Below are 26521 nucleotides of genomic sequence, written 5' to 3'. Positions count from 1 at the left end.
TTTCAGAAAAGAGACAAAAGAACACAGTTATAAAGGATCTTATAGGATCTGTTACCTGTGTTACCAAGAAAAACATGGACAGGAAGATTTATTCAGATCAAACATTAATTGCTAATTTGGAAAAGACACAGGTGGTCTCCAGAACATGAAGTACCTTTTTTCTTTACCTGAGTAAGAATGAACCAATTCTCTAATAATACAAGTAAATGTAATTGCTGTTTCAGAACAAACTGTACCTACATACTGCTGCTATTAAACCAATTTGATCAAAAAGGCCGTACTTAAGCTAGAAGCTTCAATCAGATAAGTCACTTCTTTAAGAAGTTTTGTTTTTTTTGGGGGGATGGAGTCTTACTCTGTCACTCAGGCTGGAGTGAAGTGGAGCGACCTCTGCTCACTGCAACCTCCTCCTCCAAGGTTTAAGCAATTCTGCCTCAGCCTCCTGAGTAGCTGGGATTACAGGTGCCTGCCACCAAGCCTGGCTAATTTTTGTATTTTTAGTAGAGACGAATTTTCATGCTGGTCTCAAATCCCTGACTTCAAGTGATCAGCCTGCCTTGGCCTCCCAAAATGTTGGTATTACAGGCATGAGCCACTGCGCCGAGCTGAGATATTTTCTTATTGCATTATTTCTAACCTTAAAAGCTGCAGTATCTAACAAACATGAAAAATCCTCAGAAATGAGATATCAAAAACAGGTTACTCTCTGTAGCAAACTTTGATCCACTGACCCTGTCATTTTTCTCCACCTGTCACTACTGCTAGGCAGCCTGTGAGAGTGGGCAGATGTCATATGGCTCACGTGTAAATGCCAGTGCTTTCTGCCTATCCTCCTAGATATTGTTGTGACTTAATTTTTGTCACCTCTCAAACTTTCATTTCTGGTTTATTCTGTGAGAATTTCCTGTTTATGTGTCAGTTTCCCCTACAATGATTGTGAGTTACTTAAGAAAAGGGAATATATGGCCCAGCGCGGTAGCTCACGCCTTAATCCCAGCATTTTGGGAGGCCCGGTGGGTGGATCACGAGGTCAACAGATCGAGACCGGCTTGACCAACATGGTGAAACCCTGTCTCTACTAAAAATACAAAAATTAGCAGGGCGTGGTGATGCCTGTTTGTACTCCCAGCTACTTGGGAGGCTGAGGTAGGAGAATTGCTGGAACCTGAGACGTGAATGTTGCAGTGAGCTGAGATCGCGCCACTGTACTCCAGCCTGGCAACAGAGCAAGGCTCCATCTCAAAAAAAAAATAAAGAAAAAGCGCTATATATGCTTGGCTGTGTGCTTCCAATGCTAAACATAGGATCTGGAACATAATATGCCCCCCACATGTGTTTATTGTATATGAATGAAAATTCATTGAATACTCATAGAAAATTCATATAAATTTATCAGTATTTAAGATACTTAAATCTGTGAGGCTATCACATTATCTGATTTATATTTTTTCTGGTATTTATTTTCCTCTTTCCTTCCATATTTGGTAGTATTTCTCCTTGGGAGAGTGTTTGTATGCCAAGGAGAAATACTGTGGCAAGATGCCATTGAGGCAGGCCCCACTATTTGGACTCCTGAAGTGACTTACTTGGCTTTCCTGCTTACAAAGCCAAAGATATATTCATTGTATGTCAGCCTAGACTCGTAGTAGGGAAAGAGTGAGACTTCTTCCAGGGTTAAGGCCATTTTGACATGTTTTACAGAAGACGGTGTGGGGCTGGTGTTGCTGGGGAGGGAAATGGAAAATTAACATAGGTAGAAAAGAGTCTGTGGTCTTGCATCCTGAGGGGCTTTTTCTTTCACTCACTCACTCACTCACGCTTTCTGGTCCCAAGATGAAAGTGGTGCAATAGTTCTGCAATTGTGGACTCTTGTAACAGCTGTTCAGTTTTAGCTAAATGATGATTTGCATTTTTACCGCACCTTTTCACCAAAGAGATGAAGGCATTTTACATTCAGTAATAAGGCCTAAGATGAATTGCAACCAACGCAACGTGTTTAGTGTGCTAAACAACACTCCAGTAGGGGAAAAAAAATACTGAACATTGCTAATATACCCTTGACTAACACTGGTAAACACACGAGCCCGGGCATGCATTGAGAAAGAGATTAAAATTGTGCAAAACTGCAACAGCAGTCAGTATTCTGCTTCTACAGCCGGCGTAATTTGCTTTCTGGACTGCTGGCAGTAATGCTGAAACTGCCCCACAAAAAACAAAAACAAAACCCAGAAACTTAAACTATCACAGCCACGTTCACCAAGTAAACAGTACTATTTCCAGTTTACATTTGGATCTCTTCATTCTGTAGATAGCATGGATAAACAACCAAACAACAAACGTAATTCTACCGCGAGAAAGGAGAAGCACCGGGTTATCGCTGAGCGTCACAGGTTCTTTTATTTACCTTTCACGATACAACTTAGAGATGTTACATGTTTAAAAAAAAAAAAAATCCATCCAAGATGTCAGGAAACATTTCCCTCGGTCACTTCACCTCACCTGGCGTCTCAGCCACCTAGACCTACGCTCTGCTTCGCCGTCAGGTCGCCTCGGGCGAGGAGGGTGCAGTAAACAGCGCCCACACAAGAACCCAGGGTGAGGCGGTTTCCCGTCTCTTCCGCCAAGGCTCTGTGGATGTGGGTTTTTGATGCCCTACCAGTCTTCTCAGCCCCGCTTCTCGCTCAAGCCAGAAAAAGAGTGAGAAAACAGCAAGGGTAAAAAAAACCCGCAAGACCCCGGCCTCCGCGCTGGCACCGCGACAGTACGCGGCGCACGAGGGGGCGGGGCCAAGGCGCGGCGCTGGAGCTCCGCCCCGCTGCCGCCCCGCCTCCTTCCCCTCACCCCAACCCTCCGCACCCGGGAGTGACTGACTCCCGCCAGCCCCTCCACGTCAATCAACCCTCCTCCTTCTCGCACTCTCTGCACCTTGTTATTAATCTCAATACGGATATCGCCCGGACGCCTTTCCCCCGGCCTTCGGGGGTGTGAACGTGTGTGAGCGAGAGCGAAGGAACCGAACGCAGGCGTCTCTGTTCAACCTCGGCCCCAGCAGCACCCGGCGCAGCGGCAACCCCCGCAGCGGCGGCAGCCCCAGCGCCAGGAGGCCAAGGCCAAGGCCAGGCTCTGCGTGGCTTTCGGAGCAATAGACGCGGCTCCGGCTCTGCGGGGGCGCAGCTTCCTTCGGCGGGGGCCTTCGCGTCAGCGGCCGCGGCCGCGGGGCCTCTCCTGCGCGCCCGGGGTCACTGTCCTCGAAGCTCGGCGGCGCGGCCCTAGTCCCTCTTCCCGCCCCCCGGTCCGTCTCCTTCTCGCTCCCTTCAGCCGTCCTCCGCGCCGCCGCCTCTGCGGTTCGTCAGGCGGCCCGGCCCGGCCCGCCCGCCCCGCATCCCCTCCGGCCGGTGCCTCTCCCCCCGGCGGGCTGCCTGCATGTCTTTGCTGCCCTCAGCCCCGCCGCCACCGCCGCCGCCGCCTCCCCCGCCGCCGCAGCACCAGCACCAGCCGCCCCGTCGCCGCCGCCGCCGCCGCCGCCCGGACCCCGGCGCGCTGAATGCAGGTGAGGAGGGGGCGCGGGTCCCCTACGACCCCGGGCCCGGGTTCCCTGCGCGCCCTCCCGCGAGCCCCGGGTCCGGGCCCTATGTGCCGCCGCGGCTTCCCCTCGGGGCGGGCGGGAGCGAGGCCCGCCTTGAGTGTTTGTGTTTGCGTCTGCGGCCGCGGCTCTGGAGGGGAAGCATCTGTGGGGGCCTGGTGCGCGCGCGCGCGTGTTTGTGTGTGTGTTTCCCCTGCCGCGGGGAAATGGCTGCTGTTGCTTCTTCTGGGCCAGAGGAAGAGCATGAGGTAGAGTGTTCTTGTGCCGCGGAGTAGGATCGAGAGTGTTGGGAAGAGAGCGCTTCCCCGGGGAAATGAGGTGGGAGAGGGACAAATGTGCGTGTGGGTGTGCGAGTTGGGACTTTGGCGGGCGGGAGGCGGCCCGAGGACCCGCGGCGAGTGGGTGTGTGTCGGGTGACTGGAGGGGGCGGCGGGGCTGACCCGCGTCCCTTCAGAGGAGGGAGAAGGTTCTGGTGTGTGTGTGTGTGTGTGTGTGTGTGTGTGTGTCGACGGTGGCCCGGCCCCGGGACCCCAGAGTGGCGTGTGTGTGTGTGTGTGTGTGTGTGTCGACGGTGGCCCGGCCCCGGGACCCCAGAGTGGCGTGTCCCTCCCGCCTTGTGGCCGAGGCTCCCGAGCCTCGCAGGTGAGAGTTGCTCGGTAGGAGCCGGTCGGTGAGGGCCGAGTGAGTGCGGCACACGCACGGCAGCGGGGCTGGGAGAGCTGCGGGTCGGCGCCGCGCCGCCGTTCCCGGGGCCGCCGTTCCCCGGGCCGCGGCAGGAAGCGCGCCGGCCTGCAGCGCGGCCTAACCGCCTGGGCGCCCGCCCGCCTCCCCGGACGCCTCCCGGGACGCCGAGCCCGCGCGAGCCCACGTCGCTGCCTCCGGCCTGGGCAGGTGAGGGTCGGAGGCGGGACGCGCCAATTGCCGTCGCCGTGGCCGCCTCCGCGTCTCCTGAGGAGACTAGAAGGCTTATTTTGTCGTTCCGACTGCAAGCCTTCCCCCGGCCGCCTGTGGGACCCGAGGGAAAGTGAATCAGAACAGTCAGTCTTGGGAATACGTGGTGTCGAGGTCCCTTCTTTTCTTCCTTCCCCTAGGGCTTTGTGGAAGGAATGAGTAAATATTTTGGATTTTTGTTGCAAATACTTTCTCTTTGGTATGATTTTTGTTTTTAAATTAGACAAACATTTTCTTGGAAAGGCCGAGAAAGAAAGGGAAACTGGCTTCGCTGTCCTCTGGTGTTGGTGGGATTGGATGGATTTTGTGCATTTGAAGTTTTATCCTGCCTCCTAGGGGGAAAGGCGTGTACGCGCGGAGCTGAGGAGCTGGGCGAGGAAGAGGAAGTTACTGGTGCTGTCATCCTCCTTAACTCGGCGGGTATTGAGCTTAGACTAAACGTTTAGGTGGATTGTGTACAAGGAGTTTAGCTGAGCCGTTTGTACACATTGGAAGCACAGTGTTACATTTTACCGTATTGCCTCTGTTTATCTTGTCAATCAAGATACGCACAACAAACACGTTTTCCTCAGTCTCCAAAAACTAGATGAAGCAGCCTCTGTTGTCTACTCAGCATGTGCTCCTGGAAAGCTATTTTGAGAATAAGCAAAATTCAATTGTAAAGGTAAACCTGCTGCCAATAGGTGTACAGTGCATTTCAGAACCAATTACATATGGACTTGGATGACTGTTTGCTAATATACGTTTCTACTCCAACCTCATTACATTTGTATGTAGTTAGATCATTTAACTAGAATCCTGCTATGGATAAAATCATAATACAGATTCTATCCTTGTAGGCCGTGCTCTGTGTCATGACCAGAGATTGCTCTTTGCACCTGGTCTCACAAAGAAATACTGTATGCTGTTCACTGGGAAACGGAGGGAAGAGAAGGAGGGGCAAAGAGCTGTTTTCTACTACCACTACTGGAAAAACATTTAAGACACGTAGTGGGGAACAGGACTTGTTTTACAGACTTCAGTTAGCATCCCAGCTATGTCATTTTTCTTAGCTGTTTGACCTTAAGCAACATATCTACTATCTGTAAGGCACAGTTTTATCAGTCACAGAGAGCTATTACCTTTATAGTAAGGCTGTTTTGAGAATAGATGTGAAAACATACGTTTGGCATATAGTAGATGCTTAGTTTAGTACTGCCTCGTGTAGCCCTGACTATGGGCATTGAAGAGCCTTTCCAAGCACAAATACTGATTAATTATTTAGAGCAGTATTAAGTAACTATAAGATTTAAAAAAATCTATCAGAGTCCTTCAATATACAAAAGGTATATATAAACAACTTTAAAGTATATGGTAAGTCTTTTTTTCTAGAAATAAAAATGGTCATTAAAATAGCCTAGTTAAAAATAATCATAATATATTTTCATGTTTTCAAATAGATCATCTCTCAGTTTGATTATTCTTTATAATTTTTTCTTTGTAGCCCTGGAAAAAAAAATTCAACCTCTGTGTAACACATATATGTTTCCATACATTTAAACATTAAAAAAGATAAAGGAACTAGAGTTTATATAGATACCCAAAGTTAAATGCTACAAAAAATCCTAGGTCATGTTACTGATTTTGATAAATAAAACCTCTTAGAATATTTTTCTGAATAGAAGTTAAAATCCTCTGTCAACTTAACTTTCAATAACTTTCCATTTTTATTATTTTGTCTGGAGTAGGAAATGTGTTCATTAAATTTTAACTATGATGTGTGCAAAAAATGTTGTGGAGAGGTATGGAATTTAAGGTAAAGACAACAGAAAGGTAAATTTAAGGCTTCTTTTTGTTTTGGGTAAAAACAGGACAAAGAGAATGTGGGAGTTTCATTGGTTTAAATTTGTCATGTCCCTATTTACAAATGCCAGGTTTCCCAGTAGGGCTTACGTAATTTATTTGTATCAATAATGATAAGAAAAAATCTTATTTTCTAAAATTCAAACTAAAATTTCAACACATTTAGTATAACTTTTATGCATATTTATATATAAAAGTTTCTGTGAAGGTAAGAGTCACAGGATTGGAAGGGGGAAGCTCTCATCATTGAGGGGCTTGAAGTTTTATAAATAACTAGGGGCAACTTTTAGAATGCAAAATGTGATTTTTTAAAAGTGTGTGTTGTAGGAGTGTATTTACATTGAACAGAACCCATGTGGTTATATTTATGGAAATATTCTTACCTTAAAACTATAAAAGATACTTTTTAATACCTTAGAAACAAATAGAAATGAATTTGCTCTTATTTAGTATTTGGTAAAGTAATTTTCATTGGACTTTGTGAATTATTTTGAAAGACTTCATAATTTTTTTTTTTTGATTTGGGAGAATTGGGAAGAACATTTCTCTGTAATAATCATGAAAACAGATGATATTGAACTACAAAGGTACAGTATTTGGATATGAAGTGGAAGTACTAAGGCTATTTAGACTAAAGGAATTATGTTACAACAAAGTCAAGGTGGAAAGTTGTTTAGGTTTTAAAATTTAATGTTACTTAAATGGGCTTTTAAGCAATCTTTCCAAAGTATCTGTTATTAATGTCTTTAATTAGGGGGAATTGGAATACTTAGGAATTTCTGCGTGTATTACTTTGGGTAATGCTAATTAGAGTAATAAATACATTCCAAAATTTCAGTGGCATAATACAAAGAAATTTACTTGCTTTCATGACAGTTCCAGTGCAGGTGGCACTGGTTAGTTAGCAGGTTTGTTGTGGCTTTCCTCCATGTTGTAATTTGGGGACTCATACAACTTATATCTTGTGACTCCACCATTCCTTGGGGCCTTGGTGTCCTGCCTATTGCCAGAAGACCATTTCTTAAGAAACTCTAGGACAGGCGTGGTGGCTCAGCCTATAATCCCAGCACTTTGGGAGGCTGAGGCGGGTGGATCCCGAGGTCAAGAGATCGAGACCATCCTGATCAACATGGCGAAACCCCATCTCTACTAAAAATACAAAAAAAATTAGTTGGACATGGTGGCGCACACCTGTAGTCCCAGCTACTGGGGAGGCTGAGGCAGGAGAATTGCTTGAACCCAGGAGGCGGCGGTTGCGGTGAGCTGAGATCGTGCCATTGCGATCCAGCCTGGGTAGCAAGAGTGAAACTCCGTCTCAAAGAAAAAAAAGAAAAGAAAAGAAACTCTAGACTTAAATGATAAACATTCCTCTAAATTTGTCACAGAGTCATATTTGAATGCAAGGGGGGTGGGAAATGTCCCTGGCTGGTGGAAAGCTTGGCCATCTCTGCTGCAAGGGGCATTTCATGGTGTTATTTTAGATGTTAGCATGTATTTATGAAATTACATCCAAAAGATGAATTATGATCGTTAAGATTTGCTTTCCATCTTCAAAGAGTAAAATTGTGTGTGAGTGGAGAGTGATAGGGAGAGGAGAAAAGGGAAAAGAGTAAGAGTCACAGGAGTGGGAGAGGGAAGCTCTCATCATTGAGGGGCTTAAATGATAAGTGAATTTCCGTAGCTATTTATAGATGCAAATTTTTTCAGAGAACATTAGAGTTGGATTCTATAACCTTTAGTGGGTCTCTCCTGTACTATCCAGTTATTGACTGTCATTGTGGTTTAATGAGTTCTGGCAGTTTGAGTTATTTCTCTTTGTATTTTGAAATCAGTTCAGATCAGTAGGACAAAACTCTGAATTTCAGTTTCTGGGTATAGTTTCATAGGAAACACATTTTTTGAATTTTCTTCCTCTGCTATTGGGATAGATGATGATGATGATGATTATTATTATTACTACTACTACTTTGAGGAAATCTCATTTAGGTGGACCTTCCCATATTCTCTTGTTTGTTGCTGCAGTTTTTGTAATTCTAAAGTTATTAAAATTAATTATGTGTGAGCCTTAAACCAGAAAACAATAAAATCATCAAGTAAACAACAAAAGCTTAATTATTAATTTGTGCTCATGCTTCCTGATGAAAATACTACAACTTTCTTTTACTAACTGAACTAACACTGGACCTCTAATGCAGTAAATGGAATTTTTTAACCGGACAACTTTAATTTTAATTGAATCACAATTTATTTTTTAAAATTTTTTAATAGAGATGAGGTTTTACCATGTTGGTCAGGCTGGTCTTGAACTGCTGACCTGGTGATCCGCTTGTCTTGGCCTCCCAAAGTTCTGGGATTACAGGCGTAAGCCACTGTGCCTGGCCACAATTTATTCCTTCATTACCCAGGATTATTATTATGTGAAACCTCAGCTCTGTGTCACCTTTACTTATTTTTATTCTAAGAGTTTGGTTAGGCATCTCTGGGAGTTATATATAATCTCTTAATTTCCCAAAAGGAAGATTTTGGAGTAGTCTGGTTAATTTCTCCATGGTAAATACTTCTAATATTTTGCATCTTGAAAATTAAAAACCTAATCTGAGGACCCATTCTGTACCCATTATTGTACCCAGTTCTAAAGAGAGGTATGAAAGATGTAGAAGAGACTCTAGCAAAGCTTAAAGTTTGTCAGTAAGGGAGATAAAGCATATAATTTAGATATTTCAAAACAAATGTACTAGTGCAAGTCAATATGATATAAACTGTTTATAGACATTCTGACAGGGAGTAACAAAATGGAATGTCAGTTGGGTCAGGAATCACTTAAAGGGTTGCTTGTTTTTTTGGACCACTTTTATGAGGTATAATTTAGATACCTTAGAAGTAATCCATTTAAAGTATACAACTCAGTAGTTTTTAGTATATTCACAGTTGTGCAACCATTAGCATAATTGATTTTAGAACATTTTCATCACTTAAAATATAAATCTTATATCCTTTAAGATTCACCCTTCATTCTCTTATGCCTGTAGTTCTAGGCAATTATTATCTCCTTTCTCTATTTGGCCAATTTTGGACATTTTGTACAAATGCAGTCGTATTATATGGTCTTTTATGAGAGGCATCTTTCACTTACCATGTTTTCATGGTTCATCCATGTCATAGCACGTACTTCATTCTTGTAATGGCTGAATAGTATGCCACTGTAAGAATAAACCACATTTATCTATTCATCAGCTGATGGACATTTGGGTTGTTCCAACTTTTTGGCTATTTATAAATCTTGCCACTGTGAACATTCATGTACAAGTTCTTATGTATGTATGTTTTGAATTCTTTTGGGTGTGTACCTAAGAATGGAATTGCTGGAACATATGCCACTTTGTGTTTAAACTTTTGAGGAACTTCTAAACTGTTTTCCAAAGCAGCCTCAGTATTTTACATTTCTGCCAGCAGCGTATGAGAGCTCTAATATATCTACTTTGTGCCAATAATTGTTATTACATCCTTTTTTTGATCTTAGCTCTCCTAGTGGGTGTGATTTGATCCTGGTTTTGATTTGCATTTCCCTGATGGCTAATGATGCTTTTTATGTGCTATCGGCCATTTGTATATCCTCTTTGCAAAGAAGTGTGTGAAAAGACTCAAATTCTTTGCCCATTTTTATAATGAGTTTTTTAAATTATTGAGCTGTAAGAGTCTTTTATATTCTCTAGATGTGTCTCTTATATATGATTTGCAAATATTTTCCCCCATTTTGTAAGTCGTCTTTTCATTTTCCTGGTGGTGTCATTTGAGGAACAAATGTTTTTAGCTTGATGAAGTGAAATTGTTATTATTTTTGCTGTGTTTTTGGTGTCATATCTAAGAAATTATTGCCTAATCTAAGGCCACAGAGATTTACCTCTGTGTTTTGTCCTGATAGTTTTATAGTCTTAACTCTTCCATTTAGACTTTGATCCATTTTGAGTTAATTTCAGTATATGGTCTGTTGTAGAGGTCTAACATTTCTTTACATGTGGATGTTTAGTTTCCCCAGTATTATGAAAAAACTATTCTTTTTCCATTGAATTGGGTCATCACCCCTGTTCAATATTAATTAACTGTAAGTGTGAGGATTTATTTCTGGGCTTCTAATTTTATGTCCTTGATTTATATGTATATCCTTATCCATATATGTATGATCTTTACTACTGTAGCTTTGTAATTGAGAAGTCTGAGTCCTCAAACCTCTCAAACTTTTTCTTTTTGAGAAGAAAAAAAGAAAGACTCTTTTTTTCTTTTTTAAGATTGTTTTGGCTGAGTCTCTTGTATTTCCATATCAATTTTAGGACCAGCTTCTGCAAAGAAGTCAGCTGGAATTTTGATAGGGATTGTGTTAAATCTGTACATCAGTTTTGGGACCACTACCATCTAAATATTAAGGTTTCTTGTCCATGAACATGGGATGTTTTTCTATTTATTTAGATCTTCAAATGTCAACAGTGTTTCATAGTTTTCAGAATGTAATTTTCATACTTCTGTTGCTGCATTTCTTCCCAAATATTTTATTTTATTTTATTTTTTTGAGACAAAGTCTCTCTCTGTCACCCAGGCTGGAATGCAGTTGTGTGATCTCAGCTCACTGCAACCTCCACCTCCTGAGTTCAAGCGATTCCCCTGCCTCATCCTCCTGAGTAGCTGGGACTATAGGTGACCGCCACCACACTCAGCTGATTTTTGTATTTTTGTTAGAGATGGGGTTTCACCATATTGGCCAGGCTGGTCTTGAACTCCAGACCTTGTGACCTGTTTGCCTCGGCCTTCAAAAGTGCTGGGATTACAAGTGTGAGCCACCATGCCTGGCCTTTTTCTTTTAGGTGATATTGTAAATTAAAAATTGGGGTTTTTTTTTTTTTTTTGCATAGCAAGTGTATAAAAATGTACTTGATTTATATGTGTTGATCTTGTACCCTGCATCCTTGCTGAATTTCTTAGTTCTAATCGTTTTTAAATAGATTCCATAGGATTTTCTACATACAGATACCATGTCACCTGCAAACAAATGAAGTTTCAATTTTATTTTTCCAATATGGATGCATTTTAGTTTATTTTCTTGCTTAATTGCCCTTGGTAGAACCTCCAGAACGTTATTGAAAATAAGTGTCAAGAGAAGACACTTGACTTGCAGCAAATTCTTGTCTTGTTCCCAATCTTAGGGGGAAAACATTCAGTCTTCTATCATTAAGTATGATGTTAGCTAATGTTTTTTTAACTGCTCCTTGTGGAGAAGGGCTAGCCCATAGTTAGGCAGTGTGCAGAAGGTAGTGAGCTGTAAATTTTTCGTTAATAGCCTTTATCAGGTTGAGGAAGTTCACTTCCTAGTTTGTTCAGAGAGAGAGAGAGAGAGAGAGAGAGAGAGTGTGTGTGTGTGTGTGTGTGTGTGTGTGTGTGTTAGGACTGAGTTTTGAGGGAAGTATGAAATGTGGATTAGAAAAGCAAAGATGCCATGTCAATTAATAAGTGGCAGATAATAGTGTTTAACTTGCTGGAGGAAGAGGGGCTAGATCTTCATCTTTTTCTCTCTTTTTTCCTTCCTTCCTTCCTTCCCCACTCCTTTCTTGGTCTTTAATCATCTTCCCATCACTCCACATGCACATTTAGAGAGGACTTAATCTTTTACTGATGATCTGAATGATTCAGGTTTTTTAAGCAGTGGAAAGTACTGTTTCTTTTGAAAAATATTTAATAAAAATTGTGTGGAGAATTTCTTACTGAGTAGCTTGATAGCTAGATTTGGAGGGCATCAGAGAGGAAACCAAATCATAATGAAGTGCTAACCATGAACTTAAAAAGAAGTGAACACAATGGAATACTTTAGCCATAAAGAATTAAATCCATCTTCAAAAAGAATGAAATCCTGTCATTCCTGGCAACTTGGATGGAACTGGAGGACACTGTGTAAAGTGGAATAAGCCAGGAACATAAAGGTAAAACACCACATATTGTCACTTATAGGTGGAAGCCAAAAAAAGTTGATCTCGGAAATAAAAAGTAGAAAAGAGGATTCTAGAGGCTGGAAAGGATGGGGGAAGAGGGGCTAAAAAGAGAGATTGTTAAAGGATACAAAATTACAGGTAGATGGGGAAGTAAGTTCTAGTGTTCTATAGCACTGTAGAATGACTATAGTTAACAGTATTATTAGGTAGTTTCAAATAGCTAGAAGGAAAATATTGAATGTTCCAAATGCAAAGAAATGATAAATGTTTGAGATGATGGATATGTTAATTACTTTGATCTGATCGCTATACATTGTATGTGCAGAAACATCACTGTGTACCCCATACATATATACAATTATGTTCCAATTAAAAAAATTTAAAAAGTAAGCAACCTTTGCCATATTGGGGTTGTGGTTAATAAAAAATTTTATGTTTAATGTACTTTGAATCTAGCTCTCAGTTGATGTTCCCCCACCCTAAACATTTCAGCATCAATAGCTTGGTTTCTATACGTTTTCTTTACAATTTTCTAAAAAATTTAACAAATTTCATAGGAAACTTTGTTCAGAAAGGTAAAGTTGTGTTTCACTTTGATGTGGCGATTACTCTGTTTACTTTTAGAAATTTTAATTGTGTTCCCATGCAGCCACATTTTGATTAAATATTTGAAAAAATTTTAATTTTTGTCCTTCACATATCTCTCTCAGAAGTTAAGATAACTTTGAGTTTAGCTAAGAATATTTCTGTTAACAAAATTTTTGTTTTGTATTCTTTTTTGTAGCAGGATTATTAGTTTTCATTAATTCTTTTTACTCCACTTTAAAATTTTGGTACAGATAAAATTTATACTTAATTTAAAAGAAGTAAGTAGTTTGTTTTGCTCTATTAGAGACTCATCATTTGTACTGAATAAATGCCTGGTAATTTTGGGCTTTCAAATACTGTTTTCATTTATTAACAATTGAAATTGCTGACACAAAATAGAGATTTAAACACTTTATGTTCTCTATATTAGTATTTTGCAGAGAACCTCCCTCTGTAATCTTAAAGTGTATACTCTATTTTTCCCTTTCCCATATTACTTAGTTTTCCTAAACGAGTAACATAAATCATATAATACCAGCTACAAATACTGCTAAAAGAATAGAACTAAATTTAGTATATACTAACCTTAATGTCTCTCCATACAAAGACTTTGTTGGTATTTCATATATCCATTGCTTTCTGATCATAATGTTTAGTATATTTAACAAAGTAAAACCCAGAAATTACTTACAGAGTATGTTCTTGTATAGGTTCATATTTAGTACAGTCTTCTGCAACATCTACATATAATTTTATGAAACAACATAATGTCAGTTATGTATAGAATGGTAGCCTTGAAACACTATAAGAATTTGAATCATCAAAAGTATAACCTATTAATTAATATTCATTAAGCTTCTATTTGTTATAGACTATTGTATTCAGGGTTCTGGGGAATAAAAAGAAATGTAGAATAATCTTTCTGTCAGGAAATGGAACTAATATTTATTTGACTACTGAGTACCGAGGAATGTGAAAAGCTACTCCCCTCTTTCCCTTTAAATGTGTAATTTAAATTAGTCTTCATGAAAATCCTGTCAGAGAGGCAGTATGATTCTCATCCTGAAGCTGGTTAAGAAAGTGAGCCTTGGATTCTCCACTTTCTAGTTCTCTGGAAACTCATCGAACTTCTCCATGCTTCAGTTTTCTCATCTATGATAGGGAGATAATATTTCTTATCTCTTAGAGTTGTGTGAGGATTAAATGATGTAATACTGCAAAGTGTTTAGAACATTACCTGGCACATTCATAGTAAAAAAACAAACTAAAAAACCATGCATGTACTCTATTACTGTTTCGAATTAGGAAATAAGTTAATTAACATGCCCAAGATTACAACCGGATCTGTTTGACTTTAAAACACTTAGTTTTATACTGTAATGCTTACGCTTATCAGACCTTTAAGTCTGGATCTAGTAAACAAGTGAAGGTAGAATATGCCAAGTGACTAACATTAAGTGCTGTAACATACAGAGTACATAAAGATTTTAACCTACAGGGAGAAACAAGAGAGGAGATAGATGTTGCTCTTACCTTTATGATGAGAAGAAAGGCAGGGAAAAAATTAATAGACTACCTCAATATCTTGTTAGTCTGCAACTTCCATTATATCTCCTTTAACATCTTTTCCTTTGTATACATTGTCACCAGAGAAATCCTTGTAAACTTCTTTCTATGTTGCTTAAATTCTCTACTTATAATCATTTCATAATAGTTTCTGTTTTCTGGCTACCTACTATGGGCTAGGATAGGAGACAGCAAGCTTTTCTTTTCTCTTTTTTTTTCCTCTTCTTTTTCTTTTCTGTTCTTTCAATGGTGGAGTCTCACTGTCACTCAGGCCACAGTGCAGTGGCACAATCTTGGCGCAACCTCCGCCTCCCAGGTTCAAGTGATTCTCCTACCTCAGGCTCCTGAGAAGCTGAGGTTACAGACACACACCACCACACCTGGCTAATTTTTGTATTTTTAGTGGAGATGGGGTTTCACCATGTTGGTCAAGCTAGTCTTGAACTCCTGACTCAAATGATCCACCTGCCTCGGCCTCCCAAACTGTTGGGATTACGGGCATGAGCCACCATGTCAGGCCTAGCAAGCTTTTTTTCTGTAAAGGAACAGATGTGAATACTTTGGCTTTTTAGGTCATGTATTATCTCTGTTGCATATTGTTTTTGCTGTAATTTTTTGTATTTTAACAATCCTTTGTTTTGTTGTTGTAATTCTTTTTTAACAATTCTTTAAAAATACAAAAACTATTCGTTGCTGCCAAATCAGGCTGGATGCGGTTTGTAGTCTGACTGACTCCTATGCTAAGAGATTTACCTGAACTAACTCATTTCTTCCTGTGACAATCCTGGTAAGTTTATATTATTAATTTCTGCTTTACAGTTGAGGAAACTGAAACTTAGAGAGGCAGATTTGATGAAGGTCAAGTAAGTGACAGATTGAGTCATTGGAATCCCTAAACTTATGTACTTTCCAGGATATCTTGCTGCTTCCTATTACTTTTAAATAAGATGCAAATTTCTTAGCATTATTATTGTTATTATTATTGAGACGAAGTCTTGCACTGTTGCCCAGGCCGGAGTACAGTGGCACGGTCTTGGCTCACTGCAACCTCTGCCTCCTGGGTTCAAGTGATTCTCCTTGCCTCAGCCTCATAAGTAGCTGGGATTACAGGCGCATGCCGCCATGCCCGGCTAATTTTTTGTATTTTTAGTAGAGACAGGTTTCACTATGTTGGCCAGACTGGTCTCAAACTCCTGATCCTGTGATTCTCCCACCTCGGCCCCACAAAGTGCTGGGATTACAGGTGTGAGTCACCACACCCAACATTTCTTAGTATATGTAAGGGCCATGTTGATCTTGTCTTTGCTTGCTTTTCTTGTTTTCGTATTTGTTACTTCTTTCTCTCATGTATTCCCTAGCTTAGCTGTAGTGAATGACTTATAGCCTATATATGCCTACAATACATTATACTTTATGACCTCATTGATTTCTTTAATAATCTGCTTCTGGTACTCCCTACTCTGGGAAACCTTACTTGGTACTTCCAGTCTTTGCTTTATGATCTTTTTCTGTGCTCTTCTAGCATTCTGTGCATTTTCATTCATAACACTTACACATTGTCTTGTGTTTAACTTTGGCTTATGTCTCTGTTTTGCATTAGACTGTGAGGGTTTTTTTTTTTGTTTTTTTTTTTTTAAAAAGAGTTGGAGATCTTGCTATGTTGCCCAGGCTGGCCTTGAACTCCTGAGCTCAACAGATCCTCCCGCTGTAGCCTTAAACTGTGAGATTTTTAAGGGCACAGATGTTACATGCCTCACCTCTGTAGCTTAAGTGTTTGATACATAGTAGGGCTTAATACAGTGTTTGGCATGTAGTAGGGAATCGGAAAATGTTTATTAAATGAATGAATAATTAAATGGCATTACAGACATGGAAATAGTATCAAGAGATCTATAATTGCAGAAAAATGAGTCCAGGTTCAAGGGTGGTGAGTGGGAAAGTAAGTAATTTTCCCATTAACTTCTAGGGCTTGAGTGGGAACATGAGGTTAATAAGGCAAATTGGAGCATGATCATGGAGGGGGGGCTTGAATACCTGGGTAAGGAATTTTGATACAAATATTTCAACTCTAGAGCAGCAAGCGGTTTTTAAATTCAAAACCTCAGGTCTCTTATTAGTGCACAAATTTTATGTTGGTTGGGATGGAAAAAAGCTTTCAAGTGAAATTAATGGTTGAATATGAGGAAGTCAGAGACAAGAAAAACAGAAGAGGCACGTCAAGGAAAGAAATTGTATATTTTGTGTTAGTTAAATTGATTGCTGTGAATTCTATTGGAGTGATTTCTATTGTTGCCTGAATTTGGGCTCTACTTACTTTATGCTTGCATAAGTAGAATATCCTCATGATTGGTTTCCCTTTCTGCTGCTAATTCGTGAATTCTTAATCCTTGGTGCTGTGGACCTTTTGGCAGTCTGGAGAAGGCTGTGAATTCTTTGTAGTATAACAATTTTAAATGAGTGAAAGAAAGTAGGACTTAAAAGGAACTTGTTTTATTGAAATGCCAGAATATATAAAACAAACCAATTTGTGATACGATAACATATATGCTTCTCTGCTAATACGGTTAAGTAACATCTAGCAACGAGTCTAAAAATTACCATAATTTTGGGGTACTGGTACATATAGATGATTTTTCAAGATTTCTGTAACAATTATAATATGAAATGACAATATAATTCTGTTAGTGACAGAAATCACAGGTACTGTTAATACTATTATGGTAGATTGTTTAGGTTTGTGTGAAAATTTTGGAGATTAGTGAAAATAGTGATGTAATTTTTTTTCTATGTACATTCACATGTTCGATTTATGGAACTCAGGTTAATTATCTTTGCTTGTATTGTCTCTTGTTTTACTCTTGTCTATATATCTTTGTCATAGTAATGTACTTTTCTTTGCAGATAGTAGTATTTTTATTGCATCATGTCTGTTTTGAATATGTGCTCTTTGTAAAAAAAAAAAAAAAAAGATTTCAGATGATACTGAAATACATAATTTTCTGGTTATCCTGCTTCATGGAAATCAAGCTTGTTATTAATATAATATATATAGTAGTCTCTTGATATAGAGCGGATTGGTTCCATGACCCTTGTGCATGCCTAAATCTATACATACATACTCAAGTCTTACCATGTATACATAAGAAAAATTGGCCCTCTGCATACGTGGGTTTCTCATCTCACGAGCGCTGTATTTTCCATCTGTGTTTGGTTGAAAAAAGTACCCACATGAGTGAATCTGTGCAGTTCAAACCCATGTTGTTCAAGGCTCAGCAGTAGTACTGTTACCTGTTTCTGGGCAATATATACTTACATAACCACAAAAACATAACAGAGATGATTCATACTGTATATACTTTTTTAAAATTTGCTTTTCTTCATTTGAAAACATGATCTTTTTTTCATTACTAGATATACCTCATGTTTTAAAAAATTAGGATAAAAAATTTGAGATATGTATTACATAACACAAACATTCACCATTTTAAAGTGTGTATTTCAGTGGTTTTAGTACATTCACTGTGTTGTGAACCCACCACTACTAGTGAATTCCAGAACATTTCCATAACCCACAAAAGAAACCTCCTATTTAATATGAGTTAGTTTCAGTTCCCCCATCCATTGATAGTTTCCACTCTACTTTTTTCTCTATGGATTTGTTTCTTCTAGGCATTTAATATAAATAGAATCATTTAATAGTGACCTTTTGTGTATGCTTTTTTTACTTAGCATATTTTCAAGATTAATTCATGTTGTAGCATGTAACATTCCTTTTTATGGGTGAACAATATATTATACATACTTTATTATGTTTATTTCTTTTTCTTTTCATGTATGTGTTTTTGTGAGGATGTATGTTTTCATTTTCTTGGGTATATACATAGGAATGGAATTGCTGGGTCATATATATTTCTGTGTTTAACTTTTTGAGGACTTGACAAATTTTCCACAGTGGAAACATACCTTATGTTTTTTTTTGTTTGTTTTTTTTTGGGACGGAATTTCGCTCTTGTTACCCAGGGTAGAGTGCAATGGTGTGATCTCGGCTCACGCAACCTCAGTCTGCTGGGTTCAAACAATTCTCCTGCCTCAGCCTCCTGAGTAGCTGGGACTATAGGTGTGTGCCACCACACCCAACTAATTTTTTTTCTTTTCTTTTTTTTTTTTTTAAGTAGGGATAGGGTTTCACCATGTTGGCCAAGATGTTTTTGATCTCCTGACCTTGTGATGCAGCTGCCTTGGCCTCCCAAAGTGTTTGGATTACAGGCATGAGCCACTGCGCCCGGCTGATTGACAATTTATTTCTGTATTTTTGATGATTATCAACACTAATGCAGTGAAAAAACTTGTATGTACACCTTTGCACATTTTTTTAAAGTATGAATTTTTAGGAAAGGAATTGCTAGATCAAAATAATTACACATTTAAGATTTGATACATCTTGCCAGATTGCCCTTTAGAAATGTTTTGTAAGATTTTACTCCCAACAATTGGGGGATGTATGCTTATTTTCCGAAACTCATATTCACTTATTAATTTTTGTCGTTTTGATAACAAAAAGTCATATATATTTTAGATTTTGGAATTTTTTGACTATAGTGGAGGTAATTCTTTTTCACATTTTTCTTTGGCCACTGCATTCTTTTGATTTGCCTGATCATGACCTTTACCCAAAATTTTTCTATTGGGTGTCTATATTTTTTTCTTATTACTTACTTTGTTATGAGCTATTTATATATTAGAAACATTACCTTGTTTCTCATTATCAATATTGAGGAGACTTTGTTCTAGTTTCTTGTTTATATTTTGACTTTGTTTATGACTTTGTTCTTTGCCTTATAGACATTAAATTTTTAAAATACTGTTTATCATTCATTTTTTTTCATTCTTTTTTTTTTTTTTTTTGAGACAAAGTTTCACTCTTGTTGCTCAGGCTGGAGTACAGTGGCCTGATCTTGGCTCACCACAACCTCTGCCTCCCGGGTTCAAGCAATTCTTCTGTCTCAGCCTCCTGAGTAGCTGGGATTACAAGCATGTGCCACCATGCCCAGCTAATTTGTATTTTTAGTTAGAGATGGAGTTTCTCCATGTTGGTCAGACTGGTCTCAAACTCCTGACCTCAGGTGATGCGGCTGCCTCGGCCCCCCAAAGTGCTGGGATTACTAGCATGTGCCACCGCACCTGGCCCTATCATTCTTTATAAAAGGTTTCTGCCTTGCTTACAGTAAGTTTTCTGTACCCCAAGATTATAAAATACTTTTTCTGCATTTCCTTATGGGAGTGTCTAAAATTTGGCGTGATTTAGTAGAAGCTTGGATTTTGTAGTTGGTCTTAACTATGTTTAAATTCAAGTCTAGCCACTTACTAGCTGTGAGGTGTTAGGTGTCTGCACAACTTCTCTGTATTTCTCAGCTTCCTCATCAGTAAAATGATAGTTGATAGTTAGAATCTATAATTTTGATAAATTCTCCAGCATACCATCTGGGCACATACTGGGTATTCATTCAGTGCATGTTTTCTTTTTTCTACCAGTTTATTTAAAATCTGGTCCAGAAGATAAGGGAGGGGAAGGTTTCAAGAAATAGTGTTGTCCTTAGTTTTCAAAGCCAGAGAAGCCATGTGGGATAAGTACTGGCTGAAAAGAAGATTGAAAATTCATTTAGTAATTAGGAAGTCATTTATGTTTAATGAAAATGTTTTTTAGTAGTATAAGAGATAGCCATATAGAACTAAAACCTATATAACATACATAAAGGATATGTGCACATGCAACATATATCCATCATGATTTGTAATATCTGGGAGAAATAGTTGTAACGCTATTCTTTTTTCTTATTGCTGGGATCCTGGTAAGAGGATAGTTAGTGCTGACATACAGTGTATTTATATTGTATAAATTGTACATAAATTTAGGTAATTTTTACTATTAATAGTTACATATTACAATATTTGTAACACACCTTACAATTTTTTATCAACCTTATTTAGAGCTACTGTTCCTTTGGAATCTTCTTAGTAGCTTTTTAATGGACTTTAATGGAATTTACACACATTCTTTACTAAATTACAATTATTTATTAACAGTGTTATATTTCTTTTGTGGGAAACAACTTTAAATACATTTTAGAAAGAAATGGGAAATTAATGTTTACAATCTAGTAGTCATTATTTACATTTTTCTCATCTTGTTTCCTGTACTGTAAGGTCTTTAGGGCAGGGGGCATAGTTTTTGCTGTGTTGCCCAGGCTGGAGTACAGTGGCTATCCACAAATGCAACCGTAGTTAACTATAGCCTCGGGCTCCTGACCTCAAGCAGTCCTCTGGCCTCAGCCTGTGAGTAGCTGGGACTCCAGGCACATACAGAGTGCATGACTTACAATGAGTTTTTGGTAAATATTTATAAAATGTTACATTCTCCCCATTACTTTTTTGTCTTTTGGTAAAATAACTTCAAAATAAAGGTTCTAAAATTGGTTAAGAGATAAATATCTCTTCCTTAAGTGGAGTAATAATACATATGTATTATGTGCAATTGGGTTTTAGAAAATGATATCAAATTCTATTCCTTGACTCTTAGTAACTAACTAAAAAAATTTTTTTTAGTATGTTATATGCATACTGTCATTATTCTGTCATCTTCAAAACAAGAAGGAGGAAATTCTTCTGTATTGGTTAGCTTAGGAGGAAGGTAATGAGTTTTAAGTAACAAAACAGGAAATTAGCTCCTCTGTGACCTCTGATGAGTTTGTGAAGTTGGCATTGTGACTGCAGGATTGAAATTGGGAAGAGCATTATATTTAGTTTGCTTTGTTGCTCTTGCAGAGTTATCTATTTACCAGGAAAACCTAGGAATCAAAGTTAAAGGCTCTGCTACCTTTGTGGGAGATAATGAACAATACTTTTCCTTCTGCTGGCAAAACCTGGGTGTCTATATTTTTCAATGGCTGGTTTTTGCTTTCACATAGGCTCAGAGTATCCTTTTCCTGGAACCCAGCTTGACTCAAAGCAATGTAGGTTCTCTTGTTCTTTATCCTTTTAATCAACTATTTTAGGAGCTATTTTAAAGTTGACACCCCTTCCCTTCTAACCTTTCTGCTCAATACAAAGCGCCACCTTCTTGGCAGTCATTTGTATAAGTAGAGTGGATACCTTTGTAGGCATTTTATTCATGCCAAAAAGTTAAGGGTTAGCTCTTTGTTTAATGCTAGTGTTTTGGATCAATGTGAGTCAGCATTGGCCTTATCTTTCTTTTAAATCCTTTTGTAATTAAGATGTTGGTACCTTGGAGCCCTTTCCTGGATGGAGCTTTTCTTTATACTTTATCAAGTTTTATCTCAGACAGCTGGGTTACTAAGTTTTTTCTGTTTTACTCTACTGTTTTTAATGGAGACCTGTAGATTTTAGACATGGCTTACACACATTCTAAACCCTGGTTCTCAGAATAGTCATACTAGTTTTACCATCTTTACATATCTTTTATGTTTATCTAACATTGAAATATGGTATAATTTGATTCTGATCAAAAGTATGGGATGGCTGTTATAGCTATTCTCAGACTTTCATATTGTTCAAAACTTTGTATACAAGATTTTTTTTTTTTTTTTGGAGACAGGGTCTTGCTTTGTTGCCCAGGCTGGAGTGCAGTGGCATGATTATAGGCTCATTGACCTCCTGGGCTCAAGTGATCCTCCTGCCTAAGCCTCCCATGGAGCTAGTGCTGACTCACAGGCACATGCCACTGTGCCTGGCTACTTTTCAAAAAATATATATATCTGTTTTTGGTAGGGATAGGGTCTCACTGTGTTGCCCAGGCTGCTCTTGAATGCCTGGGCCCAAGCAGCCCTCCTACCTTGGCCTCCCAAAGTGCTGGGATTATAGGTGTGAGCCATAACACCTGGCCTTTGTATAAGACTTAATTTAAAATATTTTCCTGAAGAAATAAAAAAGCTAAAGTAATTAGCTTTGTGAAAAGGATTCATTAGTTCGGTTTTTGATACTATCAAGTTCAGTTTTCTAAACCAATTTTTTGAATTCGTTTTTTTTTTTTTTTGATGCAGTTCAGCATTCTTAGTTTATATACAGGTGATTGTTTATATAAACAAACAGATATTAAATTTGTGAAAAAATACTCAATTATTGGATTTGTTATATACCACCAGAGAGGCAGAGCCTGAAATTGGAAGGTAGAAAAGGAAAAAGATGAAGGATTTTATATGAAGTGTTCAAATGTTACTTTAGTTTTTTCACATTTAAACACATACTAAATCTTTCTCTAGATGATTTGTTACTTTGAATGAAAGAGTTCTCATATGCTCGGTTTATATAGCTGATATGTGATCCTTTTACAGGTACTTTTGCAACTTCTTAGTTTGGGTCTGAACATGTCCCCTCCCCCCCTTTTTTTTTGATACGGAACTTTACTGTCCTCATTCAGGCTAGAGTCCAATAGCATGATCTCAGCTCACTGCAACCTCCACCTCCCAAGTTCAAGCAGTTCTCCTGTCTTAGCCTCCTGAGGACCTGGGATTACAGGTGTCCACTACCATGCCCAGCTAATTTTTGTATTTTTAGTAGAAACAGGATTTCACCATGTTTGCCAGGCTGGTCTCGAACTCTCTTGACCTCAGGTGATCCGCCTGCCTCAGCCTCCCGAAGTGCTGGGATTACAGGTTTGAGCCACCACACCTGGCCTGAACATGCTACTTTTGACTTTTTTTTTTTTTTTTACAGTAGCAGGCTGGAGTGCAGTAGCATGATCATAGCTCACTGCAGCCTCCACCTCCTGGATCCAGGTGATCTTCCTGAGTAGCTGGGACTACAGGTGCATGCCATCATGCCCAGCAAATTTTATTTTTTGTAGAGGCAGGGACTTGATGTGTTGGCCAGGCTGGTCTTGAACTACTGACCTCAAACAATCCTCTTACCTTGGCCTCCCAAAGTGTTGGGATTATAGTCATAAGCCACTGTGTTTGGCCTATTTAACAGTTTTCAGTTTCGGGATATTATAAATAAAGCTATAAGAATATTTGTTTAATCTTTGGGTGGGTGAATGTTTTCATTTTCTTTGTTAAATATCTAGGAGTGAAATGCCTGGGTGATATGGTAGCTGTATATTTAGCTTTTTCTGTTTTTTTGTTTTTTTTTTTTTTTTTGAGATAGGGTCTTGCTCCTTCACTCAGGCTGGAGTGCAGATGTGTGATCATGGCACACTGTAACAAGCAATCCTTCCACCTTGGCTGCCTTAGTAGCTGGGATCACAGGTACCATACCACCATGCCTGGCTAATTTTTTTTTAATTGAGATGGAGTCTTACTATGTTGCCCAGGCTCATGTTGAACTCCTGGCTCAAGCAGTTCTCCCATGTTGGCCTCCCAAAGTGTTGGGATTATAGGTGTGAGCCACCATGCTTGGCCTGTTTACCTTTTTAAGAAATCTTCAAGCTTTTCCCCAAAGTTTTACTATTTTGCATTCTCATCTGTAGTGTATGAAAGTTCCAGTTGTTTTTTTGCTTGGTTTTTAAAAAAACTTTAGCCATTCTAATAGGCTGAAGTATAGAGTAGAATCTCATTGTGGTTTAATTTCCACTTCTCTAATGGCTAATGACATAAAGCATCTTACGTACTTTTTTACCATCAATAATATATCTTCTTTGGTGAAGTGTCTATTGAAATGTTTTGCCCATTAGAATTTTTTTTATTGCTGAGTTTTGACAGTTCTTCATGTTGGATATACATTCTTTATCATATACATGATTTGTAAGTATTTTTTCCCAGTGTGTGAGTTCTTTTTTTTTTTTTNAAATTATTTATTTATTTTAGAGACAAGATCTCACTCTGTTGCCCAGGCTGGAGTGCAATGGCATGATCATAGCTCACTGCAGCTTCTGGGATCAAGCAGTCCTACTGCCTCAGCCTCTTGAGCAGTTAGGACTACTATAGGTGCCCGGCTGATTTTGTATTAGTTTTGTAGAGATAGGGTCATTGGTATATTTGCCCAGGCTGGTCTTGAACTCCTAGTCTCAAGTGCTGCTCCCTCCTTGGCCTCCCAAACTGTTGAGATTACAGACAGGAGCCACCATGCCCTAGTCTATTTTCCTAATAATGTTTTTCAGATAGCAAAAGTTCTTGATTTCGATGAAGTCTAATTTATCAGTGTTTTGTTTTATGGATCATACTTTTGTTTTGGTGTTGAAGAAATCCTTGCTAAACTGATAGTCACCAAGGTTTTCTCCTGTGTTTTCTTCCAGATATTTTATAATTTTGGCTCTTAAATTTAGGTTTGTGATCCATGTTGAACATAGAGTAGTCCCACCCTTATTTGTGGGGGATATATATTCCAGGACCTTCAGTGGATGCCTAAAACTGCAGTTACCACATGAATTTCTGTTGCCTTTTTCACAATGTCATGGGTGGAAGATTAATTCCTATCATAGATCTTGGCAACCTTACTATATGATTTTTTTCTTCCCTCATTAAATTGAGAATTTTCACTTAAAATGGAAGCCCCTTATGGTTTCTCTTTAGCATATCTGAATTTCCAGCATTACTACCCTTGTGCTTTGGGGCCATTATTAAGTAAAATAAGGGTTTCTTAAATACACTGTGAGACTGACAGTCTGATAACTGAGACAAATACTGATTGACTAATAGAAAGGTATCATAAACAGTGCGGATATTCTGGACAAAGGGATGAATCATGTCCAAGCAGGACTGAATGAGACAGGATGAGATTTCATTACACTGCTCAGACTGGCACACAATTTAAAACTTGTAAATTGTTTATTTCTGGAATTTTCCTTTTAATATCTTCTGACCCAGTTGGCTACAGGTTACAAACTTCAGTGAAACTGTAGATAATGGGTGGGGATGGGGGGGCCTACTGTATTTTTTTTATATAGTGTGAGGTAAAGTTTGCGGTTCATTTGTTTTAAATATGGTAATCTGATTACTCTAGCACTATTAGTTAAAGGTTATCCTCTCTGTTGAATATCCTTGGCAGTTTTTTTTTTTTTTTTTAGACAGCATCTCCCTCTGTCAGGCTGGAGTGCAGTGGCACCATCACAGCTCACTGCAGCCTTGACTTCCCAGGCTCAAGTGACCCTTTCACCCCAGACTCCAAAGTACTTAGGACCATAGGCACACCACCATGCCCAGATAATTTTTTGTATTTGTATTTCTCTGTTAGAGATGGGGTTTTGCCATGTTGCCCAGGCTTGTCTTGAACTCCTCAGCTCAGGCAATCTGCCTGCCTCGGCCTCACAAACTGCTGGGATTACAGTTATGAGCCACCATGCCTGGCATCTTTGGCAGTTTTGTTGAAAATTAATTGACTATAAAATTAATTGCTTCTAGACTCTGTACTCTTGATGTTTATCTTGTCAGTACCTTATTTCTATGGTTACTGAAGCTACAAACTCTTGAAATTAGATAGTTGTATTAGTCTGTTCTCACACTGCCATAAAGAAATACCCGAGACTGGGTTATTTATGAAGAAAAGAGGTTTAGTTGACTCTTGCTTTGCAGGCAGGAAGCATGACTGGGAGGCCTCAGGAAACTTACAATCATGGTAGAAGGAGAAGGGGAAGCAAGCATGTCTTATGGCAGAGCAGGAGAGAGAGAGAGAGAGAGCAAAGGGGAAAGTGCCACACATCCCCTTCAAACAACCAGCTCTCATGAGAATTCGGTATCACAAGAAAAAGCAAGGGGGAAGTCCACCACCATGATTCAGTCACCTCCCACCAGGCACCTCCCCCAACATGTGGGGACCCAGAGCCAGACCATATCAGTAGTGTAAATCCTCCAATTTTAGTTTTCCTTTTCAAAGCTTTTTCAGTATTAGCTTTTCTAGGCCCTTTGTGTTTCCATATATATTTTAGAATAAGCAGGTTAATTTTTATAAAAAATACATCATGGAGGGAGTAGGGCTGAAAAACTACCTATTAGATACTGTGCTTACTACCTGGATGATGTGATCCTTCATACCTTAAACCTCAGCATTATGCAATATACCCATGTAA

The 26521-nt window shown here is 39.1% G+C and overlaps 1 protein-coding gene across 4 annotated transcripts in view; it reads left to right on the top strand.

The window, feature by feature from the left end:
• Nucleotides 1-2873: 2873 nt before the first annotated feature.
• CNOT6L (CCR4-NOT transcription complex subunit 6 like) overlaps nucleotides 2874-26521 on the top strand; it is a 107596-nt gene continuing 83948 nt past the window's right edge. The window contains exon 1 of one of the 4 annotated variants that reach the window (XM_017540032.2): nucleotides 2874-3550. Coding sequence is in view for 2 of the 4 variants with exons in the window: in XM_017540029.2 (XP_017395518.1) it covers nucleotides 3632-3831 (200 nt within the window). In the remaining 2 variants the exon portion in view is untranslated. Of the gene's footprint in view, nucleotides 3551-3596; nucleotides 3902-26521 lie in introns of those variants that run through there. The other 3 variants (XM_017540029.2, XM_017540031.2, XM_017540033.2) reach the window with 3 other exon arrangements.

Source organism: Cebus imitator, unplaced genomic scaffold, assembly GCF_001604975.1.
Source record: "Cebus imitator isolate Cc_AM_T3 unplaced genomic scaffold, Cebus_imitator-1.0 Scaffold123, whole genome shotgun sequence".
Classification (NCBI taxonomy): domain Eukaryota; kingdom Metazoa; phylum Chordata; class Mammalia; order Primates; family Cebidae; genus Cebus; species Cebus imitator.
Note: the sequence above shows the minus strand (reverse complement) of the source record. Positions and strands in the feature narration are given on the sequence as shown.